Source organism: Camellia sinensis, chromosome 6 (genome assembly GCF_055761805.1).
Source record: "Camellia sinensis isolate YWXY chromosome 6, ASM5576180v1, whole genome shotgun sequence".
NCBI classification, from domain to species: domain Eukaryota; kingdom Viridiplantae; phylum Streptophyta; class Magnoliopsida; order Ericales; family Theaceae; genus Camellia; species Camellia sinensis.
This window is the reverse complement of record NC_138966.1, coordinates 192,208,876-192,236,129: the sequence shown is the minus strand read 5'-3', so window position 1 is coordinate 192,236,129 and position 27,254 is coordinate 192,208,876. Positions and strand designations below refer to the sequence as shown.

General features: G+C 36.4%; 2 protein-coding genes and 1 long non-coding RNA gene across 4 annotated transcripts; 2 read left to right on the top strand and 1 right to left on the bottom strand.

Moving 5' to 3' along the window:
* The first annotated feature begins 4,405 nt into the window (after positions 1-4,405).
* Positions 4,406-6,521, top strand: LOC114309242 (uncharacterized). Its single transcript, XR_014333711.1, has 2 exons — positions 4,406-4,557; positions 5,504-6,521. It is a non-coding gene; the product is annotated as an uncharacterized LOC114309242 (long non-coding RNA).
* Positions 6,522-12,486: 5,965 nt separating this feature from the next.
* On the bottom strand, positions 12,487-21,096 carry LOC114309241 (putative 1-deoxy-D-xylulose-5-phosphate synthase, chloroplastic). Of its 2 annotated transcripts, XM_028254950.2 has the most exons (10): positions 19,822-21,096; positions 19,567-19,695; positions 18,192-18,356; positions 17,395-17,545; positions 16,743-17,014; positions 16,373-16,646; positions 15,213-15,520; positions 14,782-15,063; positions 13,614-13,898; positions 12,487-13,088 (listed from the first exon to the last, which is right to left on the bottom strand). In XM_028254950.2, exons 1-10 carry the CDS (start codon positions 19,951-19,953, stop codon positions 12,939-12,941), a joined length of 2,148 nt encoding a protein of 715 aa, XP_028110751.2. In that variant the 5' UTR covers positions 19,954-21,096; the 3' UTR covers positions 12,487-12,938. The 2 variants fall into 2 exon arrangements, with proteins under 2 accessions (XP_028110751.2, XP_028110752.2); XM_028254951.2 differs by lacking the exon at positions 18,192-18,356 and having other exon boundaries at positions 19,822-20,143.
* Positions 21,097-22,448: 1,352 nt separating this feature from the next.
* Positions 22,449-26,637, top strand: LOC114309243 (NADH dehydrogenase [ubiquinone] 1 alpha subcomplex subunit 8-B). The gene is made up of 2 exons (XM_028254953.2): positions 22,449-23,445; positions 26,283-26,637. The coding sequence occupies exons 1-2, from the start codon at positions 23,255-23,257 to the stop codon at positions 26,413-26,415; spliced, it is 324 nt and encodes a 107-aa protein (XP_028110754.2). The 5' UTR covers positions 22,449-23,254; the 3' UTR covers positions 26,416-26,637.
* The last annotated feature ends 617 nt before the right edge of the window (positions 26,638-27,254 follow it).

Genomic DNA, 27,254 nt, shown 5'->3' with positions numbered 1-27,254 from the left:
GAAACAGAATTTCTGGTGGCCAGGAATGAAGAAAGAAATTGCCGACTTCGTGTCCAAATGTCTTCATTGCCAACAGGTCAAAGCTGAACATCAACGACCTGCCGGATTAATGCAACCCTTACCCATACCGGAATGGAAATGGGAGCATATCACGATGGATTTTATAATGGGATTGCCTCGCTCCAGAAAAGGTATGGATTCAATCTGGGTTATTGTTGATAGACTAACCAAATCCGCTCACTTCTTACCTGTCAAGACAACCTATAATGCGGACAAATTGGCTGTTATCTATATTGATGAAATTGTGAGACTGCATGGAGTGCCTGTGTCTATTGTTTCTGACAGGGATTCGAAGTTTACATCGAGGTTTTGGCAAAGCCTACAGACTGCACTGGGTACTGAACTGAGACTGAGTAGTGCCTATCATCCTCAGACAGATGGCCAATCAGAAAGGACCATCCAAACTCTAGAGGATTTACTGAGAATGTGTGTCCTTGATTTTCAGGGAGATTGGGAAAGTCATCTGCCATTAGTTGAATTCGCCTACAACAACAACTACCATTCGAGTATTGGTATGGCGCCTTTCGAGGCATTGTATGGCAGGAAATGTAGATCTCCGATCTGCTGGGCAGAAGTTGGAGATAGGCCTTTGCTTGGTCCCGAGATTGTGTATGAAACGACTGAGAAAGTGAAACTGATACAACAGAAACTGAAAACTGCACAGAGCAGACAGAAAAGTTATGCTGGTGTCAGAAGACGAGACAAAGAGTATGAAGTGGGTGATCACGTTTTTGTGAAAGTGACACTAATGAAGGGCCAGACTCGTTTTGGAGTCAAAGGAAAGTTAGCACCGAGATACGTCGGACCATACGAGATCATTGAGAAAATTAATCCGGTGGCGTATCAAGTTGCGCTTCCTCCTGAAATGGAGCACATGCATAACGTCTTAAACATCTCTATGTTGAGAGACTACCTTCGGGATCCTTTCCATGTAATTGAGCCTACTCGTATAGTGCTGAGTGATGACTACACTTACGAGGAACGGCCTATACAGATTGTAAACAGACGGATCAAGAAACTGAGAAACAAAACGATCCCACTGGTGAAAGTTGACTGGCAAAACCATGGTGGCGTGTATGCCACTTGGGAAAGGGAAGATGACATGGCCAAAAGATATCCTGAACTGTTTCCACTGAACCCTGTTTTCTTCCAGAATGAAGGTAACTCGAGTTTAGAGGACTAAACTCTTTATAAGGAGGGGAGACTGTAACAACCCTCATACTGTTTACTGATTAATGACTGATTGATTACCGATAATCACCGATTACTGTTAAACGGAACTGATAATGACTGATAACTGACTGAGAATTGAACTGATTACAGTACTGAACTGACTGACCGAAATTGAAACTGAATTGAGTGAATACATCTGTTTGAATTGCATTTTATCTGTTGACTGTTTGTTTAATCTGTTCGTGTTTTATGTTTAAACTATTAATTGAAGGCCTTATCGGCGGCCGAACCGGAAATGGGTTAGTGTATTATGATCGTCATATTTAATATGATTTTATGGTATAATTATCTGAAAACTGATTAGGTATGATTAAATTAGATTAAATATTGATCAATTGCAGAGTTGGCCTTATTTACCGAACTACCCCTAGTGGACCACTATCTCACACACACACTTGAGCCTTATACATTGAATCAAACATTTCTTTAGCCTATTTGTGAGACCCTTAGCCGACCATAGAGAGAGAGAGACTTGAGGAGTTGAGTTCATCTCAATATTGCTTAGAATTTGAAGAGAATTGAAGTGTAGATTGCTAAATTGAGCTCCTAGTCTTCTAATTCAAGACCTAAGGTAGAGTAATTACCCTCTTGCTTATGAATTGAGCTTGTTCTTGCATGATTCATGTCAAATTAAGGAGCTAAGTCTTGTTTTAGTTCATACATGTTGAAATAGAACATAATTCATGCATGCATGTTTGAATTGTTGGATTTTGAGTTGAATTCATGGCAAATTGTCACATGCATGTCCATAAATTTGTAATGGTCCATGTTTTCATTTTGTTTGTGAATCAATTGGCTCACTAGAGCATGTTTTGAAGCTTAAAAGTTATTTAAAGATCATGCATGTCATGTTTGAAGATTTTTCTTGAAAATGATTTGAAATTGAGCTTGAATTAAACACCCTTGGGCTTTGATTTCTCAAAATTGAGCTTTGAACCATGTTATACTATGTGTTTATAAATGTTTTCCATAAAATGGGCCCAAGAGGATTGGTTTTGATGCATTTGAGTGTGAGTTGGAGCTTGGAGGTGCAATCTGGAATTCCCAGATTTTGCACTTACGCTCGAGCGGGAAAAGTGGCGCTCGAGCGTGGAATCCGAGCATCCAGCATCTCTCTGCATTGTTTTGCAGTCCGCTCGAGCGGAGGATTGGGCGCTCGAGCGGAGTCATGTCTCACGCTCGAGCGGGCGTCGAGCGGAGATTTCACCCATCTAGTACTTTTACAGTACGCTCGAGCGGGAAAGTTTACGCTCGAGCGTGTACCTTTGTTGCATTACCGCTCGAGCGGGGAAACCTGCACTCGAGCGGAACTCTGTTTTTCTGAAAATGCTTTTAAATGTGCATCTTTGCATCCTCATCTCATTCTAGGCATTCTTAGGCCTAGTTGTAGACATCTTGTTGAGGATATAGATGTAGAACACACCGAGGCATTAGGGGTTAAGTTATTATCTTTCCCAGCTGTGTAGCTTAGTGTGTTCAATCTGTTAATTGTGTAGGGTTGGCGACTGGAGAGGCACGCTCTAGCATACTGTAGCCCGAACTCTGTGAGTAACAATTGTGTAAAGATATGTTCAAATGATTATCTTCTGAATACTGAACTGAACTGTTTACTGAACTGATATTGTTTACTGAATGAATGTATGTCCTATCTTCTGAACTGTATTGTGGCATCCTTAGCACCTACTGTTACTGACTGTTACTGTTACAGAGATCTCTGTCGGTTCCCTCGTGGAACCACTACTGTTTAGTGATTGATGGCCATCACTACTGTTCGGTCTTTAAGACCTACTGTTTACTGCTATGCTAATGGATGTACCACATATGATTGAATAACTGTTCTGACTGAAAGACTGAAGTATTGTTTAATGAACTGATTTCATTACTGGAAGGACATTCATTCTAAACCCCTTTACGCTTTATGTTATTCACTGTGCTTTAGCTCACTGCTCATATATATATATGTAGGTGTACAGGCACCGGATTGAAGCTAGAGGCGTCAGGGTTACTCCAGTTTTGTCAAGCCAGCCTTTGTGCCTCACTGCGAGGTTCCGAGCCTAACGTGTTAGGGCTTAAGGGTGTTTTACAACTCCCCCTTTTGTACTGTTTCACTGTTTTGTATAGACTGAATGTTTACCGTACTGTTGCCTAGGGTTGAGTCCCTAGTCTGAATGATTGTAAATATTGTGCATACCGTTCTGTACTGTTTACGTATAAATGTATGAAAAATCTTTTCATATAGACTGTTGCAACTCATTGGGCATTGTTTATTTATTGTTTTGGCTTCCGCCAGGCCCTGTACTCTGTTTTACTGTATTACTGTTCAGCAGGCCTTCGGTAATCTCGGATTACTGGCCGGTTACGGTGCTAAACCCATAGGGCCGGGTTTGGGTCGTGACAATAATTTTAGAAATAATAAATATTCAATTTTCAAATGAATTAACAACAAAAATAAAATTTCTAATTATTTTCATATACAACAATAAATTTATTAAAATTGTTAATTAAAATATATTTGTAACATCATAAAAAAAACTATTAATTGTCTTATGCCTTAAAATTGTTACATCACTTTATTTACTTTTCTTCATATCTTTTTGTAAAAAGTTATTAAAATAGTCTGTTCTTAAACGAGACCTTACTAATTAAAATGGATAAATTGTTAAGTGATGAAAAATTTTGAGAGACATAATGTAATTTTCAAAATGACAAAAGACAATTTATGTTTTAGAAAAATGGTATGAACCCACCTTAAATACCTTAAATTTATTCCGAATGAGTGTGGCATGGTTAATATTGAATTTATGTATAATATGTAGTGCGGGTTTTATGTGTGGAATAAAAATAGTAATTTTGAATAATTTCTAGATAGTTAAGTATAGGCTTGTAGTATTACTGTATATTTTAAGCAACTCTAAAACTGTATTTTATTCATGAATTTAAGAAAAAAATTGAGAAAAAATAAAAAATAAAATAAAATAAAATATAAATATAAATATAAATATATTTTATTAACATTTTATCATATTTTTTTCTTTCCAAATCTATCGTCAGATTATTGAACGAAACACGGCCTAAAGAGCCAGGTGTATTTATAATTTATCATAAATAAATAAATAGCTTTCCACTTGGTCGGGTGATTTCATCTCTCAACCCTCGAGTGTCTCTCTACCTCTGTGTCTCGATTAAAATCAAACATTATCACAAATTCAAGGGAATCAGCATTATAATTCTGCGAACTCCGTGGGGAGCAATCTTCAGATTTCGGTAAATCTTCGTATTTGGCATTGGATTTTTCATAAATTAGATAAGAGTCATTTCCATTTCTGCTTTGATCTATTAATATAATCTCCCCACATGTATATAGTTGTAGATTGATTGGTTGTAATGAGAATGTGAACTGCTGACGATGAAATCGATGCGTGCTCTTCATGAAAAATTGAATTCTTTTGTACATTGAAACTTGATTTTTGCGATGAGCTTAGGGCCTAAAATTTCATATAAATTTTGTGTCTTGTATGATTAGCTATTACTCTTACTCCTAAATTTTCTTGTTTGATAAGTTGTTATCTTGACTAAGCTTGACTTGGTTATTGGAATTTTTTTTTCTCATTGTTCTTGTTTTTTGATTCACCAAGTTATAATTAAGAAGAAATTTGGTATAGATATAATATTGATAGGAGTACTCGTGCAAAATCATGTCAAATAATGTATTAAAATATTAAGCCTGTGTTTGTATCATGGATTTGGGTAAAATTCTCTTTCCAAATCCCTATTTAAATCCACGATCCAAACACTGGGTAAGAGACTCAAAGAATAACACTAACTACACTATCTTAGTGTGCTACTTATTTGAAATGGTTTTCCTCAAAGGTCAGTTTTCTTCAACTGGGTATGTCTAGTTTTATTATCCTAGAATAATGTTAGAGTGATCATATTTATGTACGATCTGATGTGACACCTCACATGGCACTAACTACACTATCGAATACGTCTTACCTTTTATCTAGAAAACATCATCCTTAATGATATTATCTAAGTCATACTTCATGTTGGTTGGGTTTGTTTGAGGACAGTTCAGCAAGATTAAAATTACAACTATTTTGGAAATATTTTGTTTTGATTTTATATACAGTAATGTTACCTGCACAGAAAGTGCAAAAAAGTTGCACATCATCGCGCATTGATTTTTCTGTGCACTTTCGTGTATCAGGAATGAAACAATCCAAGGCATGGATCGGATATTGGAGTTGCCGGTATTTCTTATCCAATAGATACTATCTTGCCTTTGTACAAAGGAAGCAGCTAGAACCCGTGTGTTGTCCAAGACATGGCTGCATGCATGGTCTACCAATCCCAACTTGGATTTCATTGACACCTTATTCCCTAGAGATCCAGCAAATTTCAATGATAGAGAGAGATTTTTAAACATTGTGGACAAAAACCTTGCAGACATATCATGAGCAGAGGATACCAATTCACGAATTCAGGCTTTCCTTGACCCTCATAAATGAGTGGACTTCTATCATTGACAATTGGATAGGAATACTGTTGCAAAACCACATCAAAGAGCTAGAACTCCAAATTTTTCCCGCAAATGATCAAGGTACAAGGTACACTTTGCCTCAAACGGTCTTCACTGCCAAATCCTTGACAGCACTGAAGTTACATCAGTGTAAATTAAAACAGCACTCATCTTATGACAGTATAAAGCTTCACTCTCTGCAGAAACTGTCTCTCATGTGGATCGATGTCGATGAGCAGATGTTTCAATCTCCCATTGCCCTCTCATTGAAAATTTGTGTGTTGTCTGGTGCGATGGGTTGTCAAAGTTAGGTTTAATGGCTAGTCTTCATAATCTAAAGAAAGTTAGGATCTCAGGATTGAAGGAAGTTGAGATCAATGCGCCAAGTCTTCAATCCTTTTCGTATAATATTGGGGAGGGCGATACATTTGTGTTGAACATTGATTCATCTTGCGATCTTAAAGTTCTACATTTGGAGGGATTGAGCATCAGGGACCAACTTTTCAAAAACCTTATGTCGAAGTTTCCTTTACTCGAGGATATTCACTTGCAATATGTCAGTGACTTGAAAAGGATAGACATTTCTAGTCAGAGTCTCAAGAAGATTGATTTGGACAATTGTAATCAGTTGGTGGAGGCCAAGATTGATACTCCAAATTTATTCTCATTTGAATACGTGGGTAATGGAATTCCATCTTTATATTTTTTCAGAGCTCCACACCAATTGAAGGCCACTATAATTTGCTTAAAATATGATATTAATCCTTCATGGCTCCTTGCGTTGAGAAAATTCGCGGCAGACTGGAATCCCTCTAGAGTTTTGACTCTGCAGGTAAAACATGGTTGGCCTGAGATGAAAATTTGTGATGCAGACGAGTTGGAAGAAACATACATAACCAAAGTACCTGAAATAGAGCATTTGAATCTAAAAATATTATGGGGTCGTTGTTGTAAAATTTGATGTATATTATTGATTGATGTTGATTGATTACAAGATTGATAAATTACAATTCCTATACAATCTATATATAGAAGAAAATGTGGTAGTAGGTGTAGTGGAGGTGATAGTGGGTTAGGTGAAGTGGAGTGTGTGGTGAAGTGGAGGTAGGTGAAGTGGAGTGTGTAGTGGAGTAGGTGAAGGGAAAGATGGGAAATTCTAACAGCCCCCGCAAACTCAAGGAGGATAGAAACTAACCAACTTGAGTTTGGAGAGAGTAACAAAACAAGAAAATACATAAAAATAAAAAAGGATAGGAGACACTGTATGGGGTGTCATAACGTTGTAGAGGACACTGTATGGTGGTGTCAGACCGATGTAGAAGACAGTTTATGGGGTCATGTCGGACCGTTGTAGAAGACAGTTTATGGGGTCATGTCGGACCGTTGTAGAAGACAGTTTATGGGGTCATGTCGGACCGTTTGTAGAAGACAGTTTATGGGGTCATGTCGGACCGTTGTAGAAGACAGTTTATGGGGTCATGTCGGACCGTTGTAGAAGACAATGTTGTGACAGTTTACGGAGTCTTGCTGGACCCTTGTAGAAACTAACCGGAATCAATGTCGGGACAGTTTACAGAGTTTTGTCGGACCTTTGTAGAAACTAACCGGAATCTATGTCGGGACAGTTTACAGAGTCTTGTCGGACCCATAAAGGAGCTAACCGGAATCAATGTCGGGACAGTTTACAGAGTCTTGTCGGACCCATAAAAGTTGCACCCTCAAAAGGTGTGCCCAATTTGTCAAAAGGCGTGCCATAAAAAGGCGTGCCCAATTCATCAAAAGATGTGCCATGAAAAGGCGTGCCAGTTTGTCGGGCGGCAAGAGGCGCGCGATGCACGTGGCTGGCCCTGGCTATTTAAAACAAGGTTGAGGCGAAGGCTGTGCATACGAGTCTGAAACCTCTGAACGCTCGGAGAGCTTGTCTCTGCAAATCTTGAAACACCCGGAAACCAACCCTTCTCTGAAACACTTAGCAACTCAAAAACATGGCCTCTTCTTCCCGTCCAGTTACCCAGAACCTGCTCACGCTCTTTCCAGAACTGAACGAGCCCACAAGAGAAATAACTGGTGCGGTGGCCAGTGAACCGCAACCAAACACCTCTGGTTTTGCTCCATTGAACTTTCCGATGCGGTCGGTGGAGCAAAAAATGGCGATGCAAACTGATATTGAGGCTAATCAGTATACTTTGAAGGCATGTGTGGAAAGCATGACGGCGGTCACAAATTTGTCGAACCGGCTGCAGAGTAGGACAAATGAAGTGCAGCATTTAAACTCCCAGCTGTCTCTGCTCCAACGCATGTATAAGGATGCGCGAGCAGAGATAAGCGTGCTAAGGGCAGAAAACAAGGAGCTGAAGCGGAAGGCCACCGTGATGTTCCGATTTGGAGGTCCGCCATATGCTGCAGTGGAGGAGTATGGGGGAGTGATCGTGCCCAGTGGAGTGGGAAACACGGAGGCAATACCGTCAAGGGCTGGCCAAGACGGAGGCAAGAAGAAGAGACCTGCAGCAGAGTAGAGAAGAAAAATCCCACTGTGGGTGTGGCTTTTGTGTTTGTGTGTTTGTTTTTTTTTGTTTTTGTTTTTGTTTTTGTTTTTGTTTTTTTTTTTTTTTTTGTTGTGTAAAAATGTGATCGGGGAGATCCCGGCAGGAATAAAGGAGTTTGGTGTGCAGTGTTGGTTGTTGTTTTTTTTTTTTTTTTTTTTTTTATTTTTTATTTTTTTAAAGAGTGACACAAGGTTGTTCAAAGTTCAAACCTGCAGAGTGAAAAAGCCCAGAGAGAGAGCATTCGGGCAGAAAGAGAGCATTTGTTTTTTTTTATTTTATTTTATTTTATTTTATTTTATTTTTTGTAAAGGGAAATATCGTGGGCATGTGAGTTGATTATTAGAGAGAGAGAAAGAGCTGGGAGAGAGAGTGGGTGGAAAGTGAGAGAGAATCAAAAAAGAAGAATAAGTCTGGACTAGGTGCGCAGAGAGAGAGAGAAGAAGTGGGGTGTGTGTGTGTGGTTATTCTTGAAAAACAGGCTGTGTGGTTATAAGAGAGAGAGAGTGTGTGGGTGTGTGAATCTCAACAAAGGAGTTGGAATATCATAGAAACCCTAGCAGAGCTCGATCCTCCACCATTAGCTAAACCACCATTGAAGTCGGTGCTCTGGTTCGAAAGAGAAGAGGAGATGAGAGAGAGTAGAAATAGCGGTGATAGGAGAGATGCGGCGGTAGGGAAGGCTGTCGACGGCGGCAGATCAAAGAAGACGGTAGCGATGGAGTCTGTCGGCAGAGATGTGGCAAGCGCCAGCAAGGCCGCGGCGCTGGACAAGAGTCGCGGCGTGAGGAGAGCCGAGAAACGATTGCGGCTTGACGAGTCGCCTTCGACGCCCAGGAGGAAGCCATAGCTCAGAGCTCGTCGATGGTCGTCTGGTGACTCAGCCGGAACACCACGGCCGAGGAAGGACCGCCTGGGAAAACGTGTCCGGCTAATCAAGCCATGGAGGTGAATGATGAGTTCATCTTCTTCTTGAGTGAAGTTTCCTCTCTTTAGATTAGGTCGAAGGTAGTTTATCCATCGGAGTCTACAACTCTTTCCACATCTATGCAAACCAGCAGCTTTGGGGAGAGATCTCCAGCAGCCTTCACCATGAGCTTTGATGTAGTTGATGAGGCGTTCATCTTCTTCTTTGGTCCATGCTACTTTGTTTGTGTGTTCTTTCTCACAGCAAGGAGATCTGCCCATGGAACTTGGAAGAAAGAGAGAGAGAGAGAGAGAGAAAAATTGGGTTGAGGACCGGCGGGCGGCTAAGGTGAGGTTACCGCCCGCCGGTGAAGCAAAAATAGTAAGTTCTAAACCAGCTCTGATACCATGTAAAATTTGATGTATATTATTGATTGATGTTGATTGATTACAAGATTGATAAATTACAATTCTTATACAATCTATATATAGAAGAAAATGTGGTAGTAGGTGTAGTGGAGGTGATAGTGGGTTAGGTGAAGTGGAGTGTGTGGTGAAGTGGAGGTAGGTGAAGTGGAGTGTGTAGTGGAGTAGGTGAAGGGAAAGATGGGAAATTCTAACAGTTGTTGTTGTGAGTCTCTTCTGGATGGCCTGTTTTGGAGTTGTCATCCTAAGAATCTCTCTCTAAAAGAGGTTGCTGAGCATCCAGACACTGATCTCTTAAAGAAATTCTGTGAGTTGCTAGTGGAGAGAAAAGAAGATCCTCAGTGTTGCACTACTTCTAAGTATTATAAATGTTGGAGGCATTACTTAAAAGGTGTGGAGACTGAGATTGGTGGAGGGATCAAAGTTGAGAAACCTCTTCATTGGGAAACTTTGTCAGATGTATTGAATTCTCTTGATTTTGAAGACCAGATGATTTGTTTCAAATTCAAATGGGGGCCTTAAAGACTGGGCCTCTGCTTGTAGGTAATCTCTCTCTCTCTCTCTCTAATTTTTTATTTTTTAAAATTTTGTAGTAGTTACTTTTGGTTATGCAAAAGGGCACAAAGAACACTGAAGGAAATCATATTACTACATAACTCAATTTACATAGGTTACAAGGGTTTGATTCTTGTATTCTTTTTTGAGCAGTGTTTGGTTCAATATATATAGCTTGTTTTATTCTTTCTTGTATTCATTTCGAATCTCTAGTATTTTTGTTAAATTTTTTTCTTTTACTATTCTTATATTGTTTTTATTTATTTATTTATTTATTTATTTTTATACTGCTATTTCTTGTGCTGAACTCCACCACTATGCTATTTCTTGGAGAACATCATTCTTGGACTTAACCACATCCCAACCTCCCCAACCATGTCAAACTTATTTGATATCACAAGAAAAATTAATATTAATATTTAGATTAATTACTAATAATCAATCAACTTCAAGTAAATGTATCCAATATTTCCCCTACCCTCTGTCTGCCTTTTCTCCAAGGCATTTCTTATCTCCAATTGGAAGGTGTTGGTAGAATTCTTACCACAAGTCTTGTAGATTATGAATATATATATACATAGGGAGTGGAAGTCTAATACTCCGTTTGGATGATGGGGTTTGGTAAGAAAAAATGTAGTGAGAATAAGAAATCATTTCACTTGTTTAGATGGTTAAGTAGGTGAGAAATAGTGAGAAATGATGAGAGATGATGACAGAAAGACTTTAGCAAATTTATGTTTTGTTTCTCTTAAAAAATGGTAAGATTTGGTGGAAAAGAATTGGGTTTAATAAAAGTTTTCTAAAATATCAAAATTATCATTATAAAAAATATTACTTATTAATATGAAAGGTTGTTCTCATAAAATAAAATATAACACTTTTCTTTTTCTTTTTTTTTTCCCCTTATTTACTCTATCCAAATAAGATAGGTGAGGAATCATATTCTCTTCTCTTTTATTTATTCAAACATAACGGTGAGAAACCATAATCATTATTTCTTCTTTTTTTTTCATCTAAGTGAGAAACCTCTCCGTTAATTGTAACATATTTATTGAGTTAGTTAATGCGAAAAAATTGGAAAATTAAAAAAGACAAATCTTTTTGGCTTGTTTTGACTTTTTAATTTATTTTTTTTGTTGAAATTTTATGGGAAAAAAAAATACTTTTAGATTTGTTTATATCCGACGGATCGAAAAATTAAAAAATATTGACATAATTTTCAAATAAGGTCACTAAGATGAAAAAAATAAAAAAGATGTGGCTTATTTCTAACTTTCCAAACAACATACGGTTTCATTTGAAAATTGACATTTTTAGTAATTTTTTGAATTTTTACGAAAGATAAATAAAAAAATAGAGAGAATTACATTTTTGTATTGACCTTTTAGTTAAAATAACTTATTCCGGAATAAGGCCTCAGTCACAAACTGTGGGCTCATTTGGCAACACCATAAATAAGTTTTTTATTGGTTTATTTAGGTTATATCACTTCTCTACTTTTATCTTTTCGTAATAAGTAAAAAAATTAACTTATAAGTTATAAGCCATACCCAAAAGCCTGCATCACAATTTTGACATAAAATTCTATTAGGTAACTCACTTTTCTTTTTCTTTTTCTTTGTTTTTTTTTTTTTTTATTATTTCCAATTCTCTTATCATAGAACTAAAAATTTTAATTAAAAATTTAAGGGAAAATATTTAAGGGAAAATTAGAATTCAGTGTAGTTTTTAAAAACCAATTTCAAATCAGTGATAAACTTTATAAATATTAATATTTAAAGTTATAAATTTTTCTATATATTTATAATTATTTGCGAAACATATGTTAAATTGTAAAATTTTCAAAATTTAAAATGATTCAATTATTATAATGACATGATTTTATTATATTTATATTTTAAAAGTAGATAACAACTTTAATTTAAAAAATGAGATCATTTTACTATAATTTTCAAATTAATTTAACTTCTATTTTTATTTAAAAAGAAAATCAAATTATGAATATAAACCCTAGGTTGGTCGGAGAGGAACCGCCATGCGACGGAACCACCGAACTATATTGATAGTATATGTAAGAGCATCTCCGATCATGAATATGGAAAAGTTTTATTGTTCCTTTCTCCATCATCTTTGATTCTTTTGGTTCTTTATCTGTTATTTGACCATAATTTGATTATTCACCATTTTATTTTTTGCTCACAAGTACAAGGAAACAAAATTATGGAATATGGGAAACATAAATGAATGCAGAATTCAACTGCCAAAAGATTGACCTCAACATTGAATTAATTGATCAAGAACACATTACAAGAGGTTAAAAATTCTCTCGATCTTACATATTTAATCAGACTTAGATCCGCTTTCTTTTGACCTGGTTTTTCGCCGCTAGGCATCTTGTGTTTGAGCCTTGTTTGGCATAACCTATATAATCCATCTTTTTATCTTTTTATCTTTTTTCCATCACATCACCTCTCTACTTTTCTGCACATCTTTTCGTAAAAAGACAAAAAGTGCACTTTTTTAGGACACCCCAAACCAACCCTTAATTTTTACAGTATTGGAAGATGATAAATTCAAATTCTAACTGTCACCCTCAGCGTTTTAAATATTAGCTGACACCTGCTATTGTTGTTTGAAGCCGTGGGTCGCCCTATTTGTACATTGTGGAGAGAAGCGAAAACCCGACATCTCTTCTATGACATAATCTCCAGAGCCTCTCTTTTTTGACCAAGCATATTGAACACTGTTGCTGCAATGTGGACTGGTGTGAGACCAGCTTGGGACAGTTGGTCAGTTGGTGATCCGTGGTCAATGTACCGATCAGGGAGAACCACTGGTCTCCACTGCACAGGATTTTCAAGGGCAGAGAGTAAGTACTCTAGTGCTGAGTTCGAAGTTTTCTTCTTTTTGGTGTATGGGTAGAAAAAGTAGAAATAACCAAATAACAAATAGATCATCTACTACTCACACACACCCCATATATAGAATCAGTTTAAGATATGTTTGGTTCTGTTTTCATTTTCTTTTTTTCCATATTTTTGAAAACAAAACAATGAGAAGTTCAACCACCATTTGCATATCATTTCATTTTTGTACAAAACATGTTTACAAAAATTTGAAAACAACTTCTTGGTATTTTGTAAAAAATGAGTTGTTTTCAGAAAATTTTCCTGAGAACTGTTTTATGAAATAGCTTGCCAAACAAGTTTGTGCTTCTTAGTTGTTAAGTACTTACCTTTCATTTGGACAGAAAGCTAAAACTTTCTAATGGAAATTGAATTAAAGCATAAATTGTGATGTTCATTTCCAAGTTCAACCATGATCCAAACTTTGCTCAAATGTTTAAAAACTATAATTTGGATTCATACCTTTACTGTGCCATCAAGAAGCCCATCCAGAGCCATGAACTGAGCAACATGTGACCCAAACCCCCCAACTGATCCTTCTTCTACTGTAATCAAAATCTCATGTGACTTTGCCAGGCTGCGAATAAGAGCCCGATCCAATGGTTTGCAAAAGCGTGCATCTGCAACTGTTAACCATAAACCACGGGGTTCTACCAAAGCGGCTGCAGCCAAACAGCTTTGAACAGCCGTTCCATATCCCAGGAGTGCTACTCTCTCCCCTTCAATCAATATCCGGCCTTTCCCAACCTGTTGCAAAAGTTTCAACAATCTATAAAACTTCATTTGTTCAGATTAATCTTTGTGGCAAAGATTACCTTTTTGATTTTTTTTGTCTTTTGTGATTTTTTTTCAAATTTCGGTCAAAAGTTATCTACTTTTCACATGCAATTCAATATTTTAGCCTAAAAAGCCAACAATCTATACCAAAAAGTCAAAAATTTTCTTTTCTCTTCACTTTTTGCACATCTTTTCGTAAAAAATCAAAAAATCATTCTAAACATACTAATTTTTTTATCTCATATTTTAGCCAAAAAATAAAAAAGATACTAAAATAGACTGTTCCCAAACGAGTCTAAAAGGATCTTTTTTCTTTTCTTTTTTTAATAAAAAAATATCCACAAAAATATCACTAATACAAGAATTTTTATTTTTATTTAAAAAAAAAAAGACTTTTTCCCCCCCCTTTCTTCATTGTCTTTAGTAGAGAGTTCAAGAAAAGTGGCTCAAGCTTGACATAAGAAAGCATCAAACAAAGGAAGGAAGGAGTTGGCTTTTTTGGCCCAACAAAAGCCTTGGAACAAAAATAAGGGAAAATGAAAACTTTGCTATCAGAGTCAAGGAAGCAAAAGATTAACTGTCTGTTCTCGCCTGTTGATGGATAGTAGGTTGCTTCCAAGCTTAAACCATTGAAATTGAATTGCTACTTTTTTCTTTGAGTGTTTGTTTGTCATTTAGGCTGGTGGGTGATATTTTTAGTGTTTCCTAGCCTAGTGGACCTAAAAGTGAAAAGTTTTTTGTATTTTTTTTTAAAGAAGTTCGGTAAAAATGAAAAATAGTCAACAAAAAAAGGTGTTAAAAAAGCAATTGCCAAACCAACTGGAGAGCAAGTGGAAACTCATTTGAGTCATACCTCAAGAGGAATGCCTTTGTTCCCTGATGGCAGCGCGACGCCCACACCGTTTCCTCTTGGGTAACGGAAACAGCTTGGCCTGTCATCTATGGCGGCTGCAGTTGCAACCATGTGGAAAAGCTCGGCCTCATCAGAAGGAGCCATCACAACCATGTTTGGTAGGCATGCCATAAATGTGACATCAAAGGAACCACAATGTGTTGGACCATCTGCTCCAACTAGCCCAGCTCTGTCCATTGCAAATCTCACAGGCAACTTCTGCAAATCAACATCATGGACTACCTGTGGTACAAACCAAGACAGGTTCATTGCCAAATTAACTCAATTTTAACATAATTTTGTAATGATCTGATTAATATGGATGGGGATCAAGGAAGGAAAAAATAAGTTGGCTTTTTAGTTTTAGCCAAATGATGGAGAAGGTGGCTTGCCTGGTCATAAGCCCTTTGCAAGAAAGATGAGTAGATTGCACAAAAAGGTTTAATGCCTTCGCAGGCCAGTCCTGCAGCGAAAGTTACAGCGTGCTGTTCTGCTATCCCAACATCAAAGCATCGTGTTGGGAAACGGCGAAGGAAAAGATTCAAGCCTGTTCCACCACCCATTGCAGCATGGATTGCAACGATATCTTTGTCGGCCTCTGCTTCTGCAATCAAAGCCTCTGCAAAGTATGTTGTGTAAGACTGAGTTTTAGCACTGGCTTTGAATTGTTTCCCAGTCGCTGGATCAAACTTGGCCACTCCTGCAAAGAACAAAACCCAGGTACTATTTAAAATTATATGTTGTTGTAATTATCACACAAAATGTATTGAGACAGACATATGGAAACTAGATGATTGTGATATTCCCCTTGGGATTTGACATGGAATAATATTGTTTTACATGACAACTCCAAATGAGTATATTTGTCCAAAATATTGTAAAATCCCTGTGTTTGTTTTCGTTTAAAGAATCTGCTTTATGAAAAAATCTAAAACACTCATCTTTTTCATATTGTTTTTCTTTTTTGTGCAAAAATAGTTTTTAAAAGTTCAAGAACAGTCAAGTAAGAAACGAAAAGAAAGGTCTTTATTTACAGTAGTCTGCCAGCCAGTAGTACCAGTAGTCAGAAAGCGAAAGCCATCTTTTAGAGAAAGGGGAGTACTCTTTGACATAACTGATGCTTTGCTCTATTATTGGAGCAGCCTGGCAATACCCACGAAAAACAAAGGATCGTTCACTTTTTGGGGGATTTGCGCTTGAATTGAAGTAGGGCCTTTGGAATGAGTAGGGCTCCCAGGTGGTGTGTTTGTGGAGGCAAACCGCAGGAAGAGCAAAAGGAAGGTTGGCTTAAAATTTCTAAAACACTAATCATTTTCCCCTTTTTGTGCAATAGTAGTTTTGAAAATCCAAAAACATCTCTTTGGTATTTTCACCAAGCTTGAAAATCCAAATTTACTATTTTGTTAAAATACAGATTCTGCAAACAAAACTAAACAGTATTGTGCTGAAATGATTAGCAATCAAATCAGAACAGTATCACTTTTTAGCAATCTCAATCATTGTAAACTTGGCTCTAATTTTTCTAAATTTGTAAATAAATTTCTATATATACCATGGTACTTGTCCGCAGCTCTCTCAGCATATGGGTATCCTCGACCTTTCTCAGTGACAACATGGATGAGTACAGGACCGGTTGTTTTAGTGCTCTTAACCTCTCTCAGAATTGAAACAAGATCATATATGTTGTGACCATCAACAGGACCAATGTAATAGAGTCCGAGCTCTTCAAACAGTGTTGATCCAGAACCACTGATCATTCCACGAGCATATTCATCAACTTTTGCAGCCAGTTCATGCATAGGCCCGCCAATTTGTTTGGTTACTCCCTGCAAAAATCTCAACCACGGTAGAATCAGGTTCATCAAAAGCATCATCGTTAATGAAGTGTTTCTCAATTAGTACTCTGGTGAGCTATTACTAACCTTGGCAACTTCTCTTAATTCTCTTAGAGGCTTGTTTGATTGCAAACGACTCAGAGTGCTGCTCAAAGCTCCTACAGGTGGTATAGGCCCGTCTAGATTAGCAGTGGGCAAAGAGACTTGTTTGTTGTCATTGAGAATAACAATCATATCGGAATCAAGATACCCTGCATTGTTCATGGCTTCATACGCTTGGCCTGCTGTCATTGCCCCGTCACCTATAATAGCAACGACATGGTTCCTTCTTTTCTTCAAATCCCTTCCCACAGCCATCCCTGTCCACCCAAAACAAGCCAAGGATCAAAATTCTCAGGGAGAATTAAATAAAGGCTCATAATTTGGCTCGGAAACAAAATACAGTATCTTGATGACAGTGGCGTCAATGTGATTTACCACTGAGGGAAACATAAAAATCCAAAATAAAGTTGTTTCCCATCATTTGGACACGTTTGGTTTCATTTTCATTTTATGTTCTACAAAACAGAAAATATATGAACTGATGCGGAAAATTTATTTCGCAGACTATTGTTGGGAAAGTTTATGAAAATACCCACTTTGAAGGAAACGCTTATAAACATGCCAAAGATCAAACTTAAAATTCTTGTTCTATCTAACTTTCGTTGCAATAATCAACCAGATCAGAACAGAGAATTACCCAAGCCTGCTGAGATAGTAGTTGAACTATGACCTGTGCCAAAGCAATCATACTCGCTCTCCGATCGCTTAGTAAATCCCGAAAGCCCATTTGTCTGCCTCATTGTGTGCATCTTATCTCTTCTTCCAGTCAAAATTTTGTGTGGGTAAGACTGCACAATTTTTTTAGGTTACTAAGCTTTTCGGTTTTCCCTACGGAAATATCTATTCTTACAAAAAAAATATATCCAAAATGATAGAATGATGTGATAATAACATCTTCAAAATTAAGAAACATCACATTTAATTTGAATAGTTCCAGTTCAACCATATTATTCTGTTAAAAAAAAAAAAAAAGGCAAACTACCAATAAATCTTAATAATTGAACTTAATTCCCATAAAATCCTATTGAAAATAAGTCCTAATAAAATCGTTGCCAAAAATAATTTTTTGTGACGTTTTTTTGTCGCTAAAAATTAACAATTAGTTACTTTTTTGTCACAATTTGTACAAATTGTCCTGTAAACTTACAATTAGTGACGTTTTCGGTGACGAATTTTTCAAACTGTTGCTGAAAGTTGAACATTAATAATTTTTTTGTGACATTTTTTTAAACTGTTACTAAAACTTATAATTAATGATATTTTTTGTGACACAATTTCTAAATAGTAGCTAAAAATTAACAATTAATAACCATTTTTAATAATGTTTGATGAAAAATATTATTAATTATCATATGACTTATTGAATAATAAGTCCACCTATTGAAATCTACACGTAAGTTTCAAAAAAAATTGTATAATTTTTGTGAGTATGACCTGATGGCCAACATCCCACAATAACTTGTCCTGAGGAGCATTGAAGACATAATGAAGAGCCACAGTGAGCTCGACGACACCGAGGCTTGAACCAAGGTGACCCCCAGTCTTGGAAACATTGAAGATGACATCAGACCGTAGCTCATCTGCAAGTTGTTTCAGTTCCTGCATCAAAAGATTGTTTTAATTACACAGATTATAGGTTAGGAATCCTCGGTCCTTAAATCTCTTGTCATTCTGTTCCAAGATACTTTCGGTCACACGATGAAGTGTAAATCTCAACACACAAGAATCTCAGTTGTGAAGTAAAAATCTCAAGTACACACTTTATAGGTTAGGAATCCTCAGTCCCTAAATCTCTCGAAATACACGAATCTCATTTATGAAGTAAAAATCTCAAGACACAAAAATCAATATTTGGGTTCTTGTGTCCAAAGACACTTCCAAAAAAAAAGTAAAAACCTCGAGATATAGGAATTTCATTCCTGAAGTAAAAATCCCGAGATATGGATGTAGGGGTTATTTAGGGTGTCCTAAATAAGTATACTTTTTGTCTTTTTAGACTAAAAAGTTGAGGGAAAAAATATAGATGTTTGGGTTAACTTTTTGACTTTTTATGGAAAAATGTGTAATAAAAATTTGTAAAAATTGGTTTGTTGGGGAAAATTAGAATTGGGAGTTGTGCAACCGTAATTGTTACTTTTGATAAAAAGTGTTAACTTTTTGAGTAACTTTTTGACTTTTTCAAAAGTTTCCAAACTTGGCCTTAATATCTCTGATCTTTTGTCTCAATATACTTTATTTATTTATTTATTTTTAAGTAGACATAGGAATCTCAACAATAATAATAATGATACATCCTTCTAATTTAGGAGCTCTAATGATATGAAAGATCTAAAAAAAAAAAAAGCCAAAACATCACACCACAGTGGGGCTCACCTCCCATTAGAACTCTTAGAGCTCCTATATTAGAGCTCTAAAACATTTTTGATGAAATCAATATCTCCATTCGTTTGTCTCAATATACTTTCCCTGAACTAAAAATCTCGAAACACATGAATTTCATTCGTAAAATTGAAGAATAATACTATATAAACCAATTGGTAAACTAATTAATATATCAATTGATAATGTAGTATAATTTTAAAAAAATTTAATATTTGTAATTTGTATAATGATTATAGTCAGTAATAACTAATAATGGCATAACACTAATTGGTAGTGCATATACCACCGCCGAAAATTGAAATATCAAAACATGAAAATTTAAAGATACGATTGATTGAGAGTTCATTGGAACTGAGAATCTCGTGCCGTGTATTAGAATCCATAGCTCTTGTAACAAGTTTTATGAGCTTTCAATGATTTTATATACCTTAATAGAAAGATTTTTCATGTGGATTGGATAGTTGATGGTGTCCAGGAGAGGCGTTGGTGGTCTCTGAGAATGATACTCTCCTCTCTCTGAAAGTGATGCCCAAAACCCAACTGCCCTTTTCTTGACCTGTGGACCAAAATCAAAACCCATATCTTTCAATCACCTCTATCCCAAAATTGACAATACAAACAAATTCAATCAAACAGTAAATCTTTTGATTTCAAGTAAATGAGAGAGTTGTGCTTAGCAAACCTGGTGGTAGTTCTTTTGCTGAATTTGACACTGCAGATCTGTTCCCCATAGGAAATGAGAAGAGAGAGGACCATTTCTATGGAGATCTGTGGGGCTCAAATTCCAGGGAAATGAGAATGTACACAGAGCCATTAGAGAGAGAGAGTGTGTATTGGAGAGAGAAAGCTGGTGCCCCTGTTGCTACTCCACTGTTGCTTAATACCACTGCTGCTGATATACATACATACATATATATATATATATATATAGAGAGAGAGAGAGAGAGAGAGAGAGAGAGAGTGGGTGTGTGTGGTGTAGGAAGTGTGGAGAGGTGAAAATGGGGGGAGAGTTTAGAGTGTTGAAAGGGAGTGGACCTTGGTGGCCTCTCTAGAGCCATGGTGTTGGTGGGTGTGAATGTTCCAGGATTGACATGGTGGGTCTCTTCCTATTGGGCCACGTATGCACAAATAACAAATGGGGATGACAAAGATATATGATAATATACATATCTTCCATTCTCTACTATAGTGGGAAAAGAAGAATAAAGTTGTCACTTTCATTTCCATTATATATTTTTAGTCAATTCATTCCATTTGCATTTATGCTTTCACTATCACTTATTAAATGATTATGGATGATTATGAAGTGTTTTTCAGAAATGGTCAGGTGATGCTTGGGGGGAGATTGTGATGCTGATAAATGGTACGAATGAAATTTATTATTTTGTGTTGAGACGTAAGTAAATAATAATAGATATGACAATTAAAGATTGGCCGGTGACAAAGACATGTGTGCCTTTAACTTATATTTAACTTATAGAACCCGTTAAATCATTTAAATTAATTCAAGTTGATTGAGATCAGTAAACAGTACATATTTATATACAAAAAAAAAAGTGATCTATATTCTAAATCATACTTTTGTTTATTTTTTTAAAAAGAAGTGTTATCTGATCACAATTATTGCAATTTCTTTTCAAATTGTGTTTGAATTTGTAAAAATAAGACACATCAACAAAATTCTTTTGAATATCTAAAAAGACAGCATATTTGTTTCGCAGATGAAAAGGATGCTTCTCTTTTGAAATTAGGTTTGGAAAATAAACAATTAGTGCCAAAATATTAAACCAGGTTTTTTTGGTTCCAGCTTGCATTTATCAAACAAAGAAGACGATTAGAGAGTTAAATTTGCTTTCTGTGAGGAACTGGTCGTCCCATCTCTGCCTGTCTTATATGTGTAGGAACCAGTTCTTTTTTGGTTCCAGCTTTCCCTTGAAAACATAGGGTAGTTGGGTTCCATCATTGTGGACATAGGAATGGGATAAATATGTGGCACTACGATCCTAAACTGATTTGGGACAATGTTACTTGTGAAATCCAATAACTGCTCCTATTTAAAACTTTAAATGTAGTTTATGGGCATTCATTTTGATCATTGAATAATCACACCAGATCGAAGTTTTATGATATAGGACATGTTTCATGTAACTAATTAAGTCTGTTTATGGCTTTTTTTTCTTTTTTCTTTTTTTTCCCCATTTTTGAGGATGAGTTAAAATGTTTAACACACTTTCTGTTTTCAATTTACGAGGCAAAAATAAAAATAACTTGGGATAGATATATGTTTAACTTCTGGTTTCTAATTATCAAATTGTACCAAACAGTGCCGAAATTATCACACTGAAAACAAAACAGCACGGAAGATAATTTTTGTATCTAGCTCAAGTTAGTACAAATATTCTGTTTAGAAGGAATAGCAGCAACATGGTATTGATCCAAGATAAGGGATAAGCACAGATTGGCATTATCCGAGGGCGGCTTCTCATTCACTTCATCTTTGCCTCAGTAAACAGAACATGACGATTCACACGTGGGTCATACTTTCGGAACTCAAGCTTCGTCTGGATCCTCTTGGGGTTCTTCCTCTTCACATAAAAGAATCCAGTCCCAGCAGCTGAAACAAGCCTGATGAACAACGAAGCAGTCTTCTTCTTCTGACCCATCTCTTATTCAAGCAAGAAAAAGCCAAACAAGTCAATAGGAACTCACAGCAAAGTTATGAAACATGCAAACAACTGAATGTTTTACCACACTATTTCCCAATAGTTGTTTTGCAACATTAGGCAACACAACTAATGGAGAAAAAAAAACAATGATTGTAAAGCCCACTATCCAAGTGGAGGCTTATCAAGCCTCCATTTTCGATAGAGACTTCATGTACAAGATTGAATCGGTAAAGTACCCATTTAAAGTGGAGTATTTTCTTTTACATATTCGTCGAAACATAATAAAAGGTTCCATGTGAGCCCGAAGACATAAAACAGTTACTTGGGAACTTTTTCAAGCAAATGCACATTCCCCACTTGTTTTGGACAGAATAAACAAGTTGTACCTTTTTTTCCTTTTGATATCTGAGGACTAATGAAATTAATTTTTAGATGTTGTGTAGAAAATGGAGCAGAATTTAAAATTTCAGATCCGAAGACAAGATAAAAGAAGGGGAGAAAAGGCGGAAGGAGAAAAAAGAAGAGAACAAAAGAAAAGAAAAGCGCAGATAGAAAGAAATAGTAACCTCCACTTGAGATCGAACAAAGGTTTCATAAAAAAAAGAAAACTTTATAAGTTCAGTAAAATATTTAAAATAAAAACGAAAGCTTTCACATGAAATGGAGGCTTTCAATTTCTAAAAATGATGATAGAGCCTCAATTTCAAATAAAGGCTTACTTATGTATGTAGAGCATCAAGCACTTGTGGGTATGTTAACTATGCTAGTGTTTTGCAGCTTTTGATTGGGAAGTCATGGAGATTTAAGTTACATGTAAATTGCATTGGTACATAGGTATGTTAACTATGAGAGTGTTTTGCAGCTTCTGATGGTTGAGTGAATCTGGGATTATATGCAATTTTCTTGAATTCTCAAAGCTCAACAACTGTCTTTATTTCATATGAATTTGATTTAGCAGTGAAGCTTGATTTAATCTAATTCATGGATTGAGGGATTTTCATGTCTTAATTAGAACTATAGATAACAAACATACATTCATTTCTGCATCTTTGATTTGTGTATTTATTGTAAGTAACAACACAACCAAAAAAAAAAAAAAAATTTAAAATATGTTGGGAAGTACCTGAGTTTGCTGTTGAAGTTCACAGACTCTGCAAATTAAAAGGAAATTCTTGATTTTAATCGGAGAGAGAGAGAGAGAAAGCGAGAGAGGGGCTGAGCCGCTGGTCGCTGATGAAGAGGGAAGATGATGAATCAATCGACTGAAGAGTATATATGTATATACTATGGTATTCTTGTAATAATAGCAAAACTGAGGGGGTAAAAATGTAAAACAGAAAAAGCCGTCCCCAACCTGTTTATTTTTCTTTGCATTTTCTCGGTAACCAAACGGGACGATTTCTCATTTGCTTTGCTGAAGATCGAGTGTTTGATTGATCGGAGTTGGAGATGTCGTCGAGCACTGTGGATCCGGCCGGAGATCCGATTCCGACGTCGGCGGTGCTGATGTCGTCGGCGAAGCATATAGCGAGCAGATGCAGAAACGAAAACCTAGCCTTCCTCAAATGCAAGAAAGACGATCCTAATCCAGAGAAATGCCTGGACAAAGGCCAACAAGTCACTCGTTGTGTTCTTAGCCTGTAAGTACATTCATATACACCTGCATTTATAGTGTTCATGTCACCACTGTATAATTTTTTAGTGTTGATCAAGTTTTGGGGCTTTTGTATCTTTGAATTTCATTGTTGTGGAGAAGAAAGTGATGATTTGTCTCTTTTTCTAAGGTTAAAATGATGAATTTATGTGTTGAACAACAGAATCTGACTGGACATGGAGCTGAATTTTGCTGATGTTTCGCTTAGCTTGTGTTTGGATCTTAGATGTCCTTTTTGCTTTTTGTGAGAGCTATATAAAGTGCTGATCAAATATTCATCTCAGATATTAATCAAGTTTGGGGCTTTTGGATCTCTGAATTTCATTGTTATGGAGAAGGAAGTGTTGAATTGACTCAGTTTTTTTTTTTTTTTTTTTGTCGTTGTTGAAATGATGAATTTCTGGGTCTAAAACATGGCGTTGAACTTTGTCGCTATTTCGGTTAGGCTGTGTTTGGATCTTGGATTTGTGATTTGTGGTAGAAAAAGAAAAGGAAGGGGATATGTGTACAAAGTAGAAGCTAAATTTTGTTCAATTTTCCCTTCCCATCTCCACAAATCATTTGCTAAATCTATGTGTCAGACACAACATTACTGTAACTTGAAAAAATATTATCTTGAAATGTTGAGGCATTGTCCATCTTATTGTATACGTTTATAGATTAATTATGAACTGGATTAGGAAGTGAGGATTTGAGCTTATGATAACATTAAAAAGTGCATAGTTTTTTGTTCTTAAATAACCGTCTAACCGGATAATTTTTTGTTGGTGTCTGAATGGATTGGGATGGGTTTTCAGATTCCAATTCTAAACTGAAATCCAAGTCAACAATTCTTCCCTCCCCTAATTTTCTTGTGGAATAAACATCAATAAATTTAGTAAGCAATTTGATCTCCATTCTTTGGGGTTGATTTGTAAGGCTGAACGTCCTTCATACCATTACATGGTGTGGGAATATTATCCCACTTCGCCACACAGCATCCCCATGTCACATTGTGCCTCCACATGTCAGCCCACTCAGCCCTTGAGGTGACATATGGCCCATGTGCCACCACTTCACCTCTAACATGACTTCTGTACTCTCCCTTTCATGTGTAAGCCAATGCATGTAGAGCCCTGGCCTCTAACCTAGGCACTTGTGGGCATCTACTCGAGCCACTCACTAATGTATTTTTTTCATCTCTGCTCATAGGTTTGACTGAGCATGTCCTCCACTTGAGGGTATCCTCCATTTGTATTACCTCAGCCTTTGTCCATGGCACCGTAATGCAATATGCCTACGGCCTGCTTAAGTCCACATCCTACAATTTTTACTACATCTAAGGATTTCCACTAAAAATGTATCAAGTTGGAAGGACTAGCACTTCTCCTTCACACCAGCCTAGGCATGAGTTCCAAGCACATTACACTAGCCGGCCTCCATGGTCTCACTCTTTTTAGAAATAGCAGGCATCCATCCCCTTCTCCAAGTAAGCAATTCCTCTTTGACTCTAGCCTCCAATACTACTGCTACTACTACTTTCTCTTTCCCTCGCTCCTAATATTTCCTTGCCCAGCCTATCTCCATTGATCATGTGCCATCTTGATTGCTAGATTTTCCCTACTTTCTTCTCCTTCAAACCTCTTATAACCGCATGTTATCTAAAAGCAAAATCATGTGATATTTGGGAACAAACCTTATTATTTTCTTTCATTATAACTTATAGTGCTGCCAGCTAATTCCTAGAACTTCTTATAGCTTAAAATGCCATAATTCGCTTTAAAAAGGCATCTCAAGTACTTCATTTTCTATAAATATATGACTTAATTAAGTTTTGAGCTGCTGCTTGGGGACACTCCAATTGCGTTTTTAGTGGGAAAGGTCCTGTGTGGCCACACACGACCAGGTAGAAGATGAGTGGTGGAGTTAGGGGTAGCAAACACCAAAAGATTTTAATGTACGATCCAAATAAAATTAGACTTGCTAATAAAATTATACCACTTTTATTTATACAAATGGAAGATTGAACCTTGTATCCATTATTTTGTATAAGGTTTTTGCATTTGGCTTTTATCATCATGCTTGCCGCCTCCCAGCATGAGTTTTTTTCAAGTTCTTTTTTAATGAGGCATTTCTTTTATTTGAATGGTTTGTGATTATATGATGGACCACGTTAGTACTCCTAATCTTTTCTAATTTCATTCGTTTCCTTGCTCAATTGAACATGCTAGTCGAAAAACTCCCGGGTGGAAAAAAGAAAAAAAAAATGTAAGATTATAGGGTTTGTTTGGGAAGAAAAAGCCCGGGCCTTTTTGGTTATTTTAGTCACAAAAAAATAAAATAGGCTTTCTAGCCCAATAAGACAAAACATTACATTCAACCCATAATCATTACTTTTTTTTTCTCACAAAAGTCAAAAAAGCCAAAAAACTCATCCCAAACGAGGTTTTTTAACCCCAAGCTAAAATAGCCAAAAAGCCAAAAAACCAACCCACATCACCCACATCCCAAACGAACCCTATGAAATAACTTTTGCGTTGACTTTTGAGCAAAATTATCTCATTATGACAAATCTGCTAATGGCTTAAAAGACTTTCTATGGTTCTTTCCCCTGATTTTAGGTTGAAAAAAATGCTGGTCTTCTCCTCTTTTGAAGTGGGATAGCACTCGGGAGGGATTTTGTACTGAAAGTGGCTCCTTCCCTCTTGTAGTGATGTTAGGTGATGAGCGTAGGAAACTCTTGTTCTTAGATGATTATGTGAAGAATGTGTCGGATTTGTGATCATACAAAATTTGCATGGAAGTTTGAACTATTTCTGAGTTTTATGATAATTGGCTCTGCAGGTTGAAAGATCTTCATCAGAGGTGCACAAAGGAGATGGATGCTTATGTCGGTTGTATGTACTACTATACAGATGAGTTTGACTTGTGTCGCAAAGAGCAGAAAGAGTTCGAGAAAGCTTGTCCTTTGGAGTGACCGAGCAGATGATACCCAAAATCCAATGCTTGTAATAATTTTGGCCAGACTACAACGAGCAAATTTTACTAAAACTAATGCCACCAAACCCGTGTGGCAGAGATTGTACCTTTTTTTTTTTTGCTCGAGCAGAGATTGTACCTGGGAAATGCTTCCAGGATATTACTTTTTTCCATTTTCAATCATAATCGTAGATAAATACTACATACATTGTTGGAATAATTGATTTTTCTTTTTCTTTTTTTAACGCTCGTTTTCCATCCAGATGCATTTCAAGGTGTTGTGCTTGATGAGAGCATTTCACAGGAGCCTGATAGCCTGTTTGGATTGGGCGGTTTGGAAAGAAAAGAAGAGAGGAAGAACTCTCTTCTCCCAAGAAAAAACCCTGTTTTAGCTCAAGTCTTAGTAATTGTTTGGGATGTAAGTGTATTTTTTGATTTTATGGTTAAAAAAGTAGAGAAAAAAATATGTATGTTTAGAATAATTTTTTGACTTTTTACGGAAAAAAATATATGATAAAATATTATAGTAAAGTCAAAATGATCATTTCATCCTATTTGACTTTTTAACTTCTTTGGTAGTTGAATTTAAAAGACAAAATAATAATTTTGTTCTAGTGGCTTCCCCCCTCCCCCCAAGCTACCATTGAATAGTATAGACTTTTTAACATTTTTAGTAACTTTTTAACTTTTTTAGTTGGAGAATTGACTAATAAATCTCGTTTTGTAGACTTGTAATTCATAAGATTTTAAACTTTTTTTTGTGACCTAGTGGTCCCTTAAATTATTTGTTGATTGTTTTGCTATTGTTAGTACAGTTGGAGGCAAGTGGTGTAGTTA